We start from the raw sequence: 6,284 nt of genomic DNA on the forward strand, positions 1-6,284 counted from the left end.
AAAAAAAGAAAAGAAAAGAAAAAGAAAAAGAAAAAAAACAGGCCTTTTGACTTTGAAAAGCTTTTCAGTTTTGTGTGTTTTATGAAAATAACAGGAAAAAAAGATCATCTTTAAATCTGACTGAGTTTTATTCATTGTACTTTGAGGAAGTTTAGGGTCTCTTGTTGCACAAATAGAGTGCACCCATTTTTTTATCCCATTGGTCCTAAGTACTCACTTTCCCTTGTTAAATTCCATGGCTAAATTTTTTTGATGACTTTGTTATATCAAATCAAGACAGCTTAAATATAGACATGGCACAGTGCTGTCTATCATCCACCCTTACAACGTGCTATCTGTAGTGCGCACAACTTCGTACCTGTAGAATCCACAGAAGTTGTTATCTCAAGTGCTGCTCCTTTCCAAGATCAACTGCTATTAGATGTCCATATTCCATTGATGTCATTGTTTCAGTGTGTGAATTAATATAAAAGGATCAGAGGTAAATTTGACAAATGGTTAAAAAAAAAAGTCTCTGAAATATGAAGATTCTCTGCTACAGGTTGAAATAATTCACATCTGTGTGGTTCAGGGAGAAAGTTCTAATTAGTTGAGACATCTACCCTGGCCCATTTCAACAGGCAGCTGATGCCCTGGTAGCAATTTTTGTGACTGAGCTCAAGAGACCATCGGTGTCTCGAGCAGCACTGGGGAGAAACGGAGACAGCATTTCCCCTGTGCCGATGGCCCGCCTGAGCCCTGACTACTCCGGTGCGTGTTCTGCAGCTCAGACAGTGCTACCGGTGAATGTGGATTCTCTGGACCGCATCTGAATGAGTCAGGCCATTCATTTGGGGAATTTTGTCTGTCTTTGTGATTGAATACTAATAGATTCTATCTGGTAAAGCACAGGTATATTGTTCCTATCATGGAAATATGGAGGAAATTGCTAATTTAAATGTCCAAGTTTAGTTAATCTGTGATAAGATCTGAGAGCATATATGCAACAAATTTATGAGTGTAATGGGAAATAGTCATCCATATTTTAGTTGTTCTCTTGCCTCCAACATGATTTTAAGGTGAAATGGCCCCCCTGGTCCTTGGCTTCCACAGAAGAGATTAACAAGTCACCAAGTCATGGAATAGCAGCATCTTTCAAACAGAACAAAAGAAAATCATCTTCTGACCTCTGTGTTGCAGATGGAGTGGTTACATGAACAAAATCATAGTCATTGTTGATTTATTTTTTAGAAGTCCTAAGAAGCATCCATGGACTCTCTGAATTTAAACATTCAGCCATGTTGTTGTCAGGAGCACACAAATACTATTTGGTGTGAGTCTACAGCTTTTCTTATATGTGCCATAAAGGAAAGACATGGCACTAAGTGGCAGAAGGAAAACACAGGGACAAAAAGTGCAAGACATGACTTTCATGACAATTCCATTTGACTAGACCCACCTTATAATGGGAGGCTATTTCCGTGTTGCTGTTACTTGAAATTATTGGGGGGCAAGTTTTTCAACATTAGGAAATTATAGATAGTCTCTAATGTCAAGTCAGAAACTCATGACTGAGAATGTACTTAAAGAAAAGGACCCCAGACACCTGTTTCCACATGACATAAACAGAGGTTTCACTCTGAATTCAATCCCCTAGTCCAGACCACAGAGAAGACCACAGTCACCACTACTGCCTGTCTGGGGTCAGCAGGGATGATTTCAGTTTGGCTCCTGAGCAGGCCCTCGTTCCTCTAGAGCATGGGTTTTTGTTCAGCTTTTACAATCACTTCAGACACAGTGGTTTCCCTGAGGGCACAGAGATACGTGGCAGAATCATCCAATTTTAAGGACACAATGTTGAGGGAGATGGATTTGACTGCCTTCTGGAAGCTTATAGAATAGCGACCCTTTTCTGCATTGTTGGCTGAAGAGTACTGATGAATGATATAAGTCATCTTTCCATCAGGAAGCTGCTTGTACCAATACAGGTAGTATGTGCTTAGGCTTGTTTCATAGCGACACTTCAGGGTGACTTTTGACCCTTGTCGTGTGACTATAGTTGGCTGGTTTTGAGTTACTTTCTGAGCCACACTGGAGCCTAAGGAGAAATCAGAAGACACAACTGATGGATGCAATGAATTAAACATAAGAATTAGACTAATTTTGTGCTCAAAGATAAAGCACATTGAAATCACCACCTGCTCTCCCCAGCCCATGCCAAGCACCCTGTGCCCGGTGCTGTCCCTCCACCCTCCCCACCCCCGCCTGGCCCCAGACCTACCAGAGCAGGTGAAGGCCACCAGTGCCCACAGCAGGCTGGAGGGCGCCATGGGCGTGTGTGCCTGACACGGTGGCAGTTGTGCCTCTCACTGTCTGTGAGAGCCCAGAAACACATTTATGCAGTTCCTGGGGCTTGATGTTGCTCCCCCACAGGAAATGGGGTTTCTCATGTTGCATTGCCAGCATGGTTATGCAAAAGATAAGAGTCTGGCTTATACCAAACTTTGACTTTTCTACTTGTCTTTCCCTGGTAATTATATGAGGCAGTACATGAGAAGTGACATGATAAAAGCAAGTAGCTTACAAATTTGAGCTGAAGGGAATAAATTTTTTAATTATTTGACATGCATACATAAACATATAACTCACATGGGGTTATAGTTTAATTTTCATTTTAAAGACATAACAATTACGTGTGTTTCCCCCATGTTTATTAGCTATGAGCTATCAGACTTGTGAACTGTTCTTCACAATCTTGCCCTTTTTATACTTGCCATTTATGTTGACTTCTATGAGCATGTCACATCTTCTACATTTGGTGGCTTTTCCAGAAATATGTCTTGCAAGTGTAGTTTAAGACCCTATACACTGGCTCTTGACATTCTTTCTGTTGTTTTTTTTTTTAAGTGATTTATTTACTTATGCATATAGAACAGGGGTACAGATCAGAGGTGCAGGGCAGTGAGAGGATTCACCAGAGACAGAGTGGGGAGCAGAACAGGCCGACTAATGAAGTACAGTGCTGAGGGGAGCAGCGGATGAGACAGAAGAGGTCTGCTGCGCCATGTGGGTCACCTCCAGGGCCCGGGATTGAACTAGCACTGAAGTGCCTGTGGCCAGCTTGCAGTGCTGTGTCCTAACCTGTTGCACCACCAACTTTTGACATTCTTAACAGAGACTTTTTACACTGATGGTAAAAATCATACTTGTTTATGGGAAACTCGCTTGATGGTGTGTTTATTTTATGTAAGCAATGTAAAAATGTTTCCCCCTAGTGGTATCTGTTACTTATGTTCAAAAGTTTGGCATCATTCTCAATGTGTTTCCAGACTATGCTTTTCTTTGAATATTGTTAAGAGCCTCCTCTCAACTTAAAGACACTTTGAAAATGGATTTTCCTCTCATACCTGCAATGTTTCTAGCAAATGAAAGGAATGGAATTGCAGGATTCCTTATTCCACTTTAAAGAAATTCTATGAAGCTCTGCTCCTGAAAAGGAGCTTGTTTTACATAAAACTCAGGTATAGCACTGAGGAGAGGTGCTTTCTATAAGCAAGGACATTATGCAGTGGGTAGGCATAATTATAATTCCCAGCTACGACCACATGATGATCTGTAGATGTGGTCAGGAAAACTCTTTTGCAATGTAATAATATTTACATTAACCATTATTTTACTCCCTTTAACCATTTGCATACCTTCATTAGCCTAAGATTTCTGGTTAAAGTTAACCATGTTGGCTAATTACTCTGGTTATTCATAAAGCCAATTGCATGAGGTCTAATATTGTGGTTTATCTCTTTTCCTATGTCACACACAGTGTTTTGCTTCTCTGACGATACCTTAGTTGACACCAACCCTAAAAGCAAAGGACCCAGTAAATATTTAAAAAGACAATTCCAGCTGCTGGAGACAGCCTATGATGTGGAAATCTTGACATGCAGCTACTGCTGCATTTATCATGGGGCAGGTTTTTTCTTTTCTTTTTTTATACTTTTTTTTCTCTTGTTATATAGTAGAACTGGGTATAGACCAGATGTGTGGGGGACTGAGAGGATTCATCAGAGTCAGATAGTGAAAGAATGCAGATTTACTGAAATAAGCTGCCGCGGGGACCAGCGATGAGACAGGAATAGTCTGCTGTGCCTCGTGGATCACTTCCCGGACCAGGGACCAAAATCAAGCCACAGTGGTGACAATGCTTAGATTTAACCCCTAAGCCTCTGGGGAGGCGCTTGGAGCAGCATTAGACAATATACATATGTTCTGTCTGATTGATTTGAAGTCAAAATATTATGACAGAGAGTGTATTCAAGGAAGGTTAATCTGGAGAACTCCTTTCAAGTAACATAGAGAGAGGGTTTACTCAGAAATCCACCCAGACCCAGAGCACAGAAGAAGCCATTAAAGTCACCACTATTGCCTGTCGGGATGTGCAGGTGTGCCTACAGCTTGGCTCCTGACCAGGGACCTTGCTCTTATTCAGCTCTGGGTTTTTGTCCAGCTTTTACTATCACTTCAGACACAGTGCTTTCTAGGAGAGCGCAGAAATACTTGGCTGAATCTTCCAGTTGTACAGATGAAATGGTGAGGGAGATAGCTTTGCTTATTTTCTGGAAATTTATAGAATAGCGACCCTTTTTGGCATTGTTGCCAAAAATTGAACCGTGATACATAAGGAGTGAGATCTTTCCATTAGGAAGCTGCTTGTACCAATACAGATAGTAGCTAGCTTGTCTTGTTCATACTGGCAATTGAAGGTGACTACTGACTCCACTCGTGTGACTATGACAGGCTTGTTTTGGACAACTTCCTGGGCCACACTGAATCCTGTGGGAAACCCAGAAAATACAACAGATGTAGTGAATAAAACAGAAATATTATACTATTTACAAAGATAAACCACATTGAAATCATCACATGTTTGCTTCAACCCTTCCTCCATTTTTCATCAATCCATGTCAAGAATCAAGTATAATATTTGATACTTGATACTTCACCCCCTGAAACTCCACCAGGCCCCCAGCCTACCAGAGCAGGCGAAGGCCATTAGTGCCCACAGCAGGCTGGAGGGTGCCATGGGGTGTGTGTGCCTGCCTCTGTGGCAGTTGTGCCTCCAGCAGGGAGCCCAGTGTCTCTGAGAGCCTGGAGGGGCATTTATATAGTTCTAGGGGTGAGGCACCTCCCCTACAGGAAGTGGGGTTTCTTATGTTCCAGTGAATGCTGGGTCACACACAGATAGAAGAGTCTGGCTCACCCAAACCTTTATATTGTTACTTGTCCCTCCCTAATATCTTAGGAGGAAGTCACTGCATAAAAAAGGATATGAAAGAAAGAATTCATATTACCGATTAGAGCTATGGGAAAATGAAGACTGAATCATTCATAATTCTCAGTGCAAAAATTTGGGGGATTCAAATAGAATATGCTATGGATTTCCCCCTCCCTGCAAGTATTTAATGCTCATTCACTTACCTTCTATTCACTTCACTCTATTTAAAATCTAAAGAGTTTTTTTTAAAATTCATGGATCTGAGACTTTCTCAGTGAAGACTAACTTATTCAAAACAACTAGTGATTCTCTTTCTTTTTCCTACTGAGTTACAGGGTTCATTAAAGTTTTAAAGTAACAAAGCTGCTTCAAATAAAAGTCAAATGGTAAAAGGCCAGTTCTTCTGAATTGAGAAGCTTTTCAGGTTGGTGTATTTATGAACATAACAGGAAAAACAGGTCATCTTTTGAATCTGGCACTGAGTTCTATTACTATCCTCTGAGAGGGTCCGGGTCTCAGGGCTCTTGCTGCACAAGTGGGGAGCACCTAGCAGATCACACGTGCCCGAGTGGCGCTGATGTCACACTTAATCCCACGGCCTCATGTGGTCTCCTCCTTTGTCAGAATCCATGGCTGATTGTTTCTGTTAATTTATTATATCAGCTCAAGATAAGCTCGCTAAACCTCTACATGGCACAGTGCTGTCTATAATCCACTCCCACGATGTACTGTCTGTAGCATGCACAGCTTCGTACATGTGAATCCACAGAAGTTATTTCAAGTCCTGCTTCTTTGCAAGATCTCCTGCTATGTAGGTTCCATTGATGTAATTGTTTCAATGGATGGATTTATATAAAAGGATCAAAGGTAAATTAGATAACTTACAAAAGGAGTCTTGGAACTATGAAAATTCTCTGCTACAGGTCAAAATAACATCTGGGTGGTTCAGGGAGAAAGTTCTAAGCAGTTGAGATATTTACCCTGGTCCAATTTGCCCTGAGATCGACAGGCAGCTGATGCCCTGTTTGCAGTC

At 41.4% G+C, this 6,284-nt stretch overlaps 1 gene segment (V, D, J or C); it reads right to left on the bottom strand.

Annotated features, from left to right (window-relative positions):
* Positions 1–2,309, bottom strand: part of LOC101622920 — a 400,030-nt gene extending 397,721 nt beyond the window's left edge. The window contains 2 exon segments of the C gene segment in view: positions 1,886–2,077; positions 2,261–2,309. Of these exon segments, the coding sequence occupies positions 1,886–2,077; positions 2,261–2,309 (241 nt within the window).
* Positions 2,310–6,284: the final 3,975 nt, after the last annotated feature.

The sequence above is a fragment of the Condylura cristata genome, unplaced genomic scaffold (genome assembly GCF_000260355.1).
Source record: "Condylura cristata isolate star-nosed mole 26May11 unplaced genomic scaffold, ConCri1.0 scaffold00045, whole genome shotgun sequence".
Classification (NCBI taxonomy): Eukaryota; Metazoa; Chordata; class Mammalia; order Eulipotyphla; family Talpidae; genus Condylura; species Condylura cristata.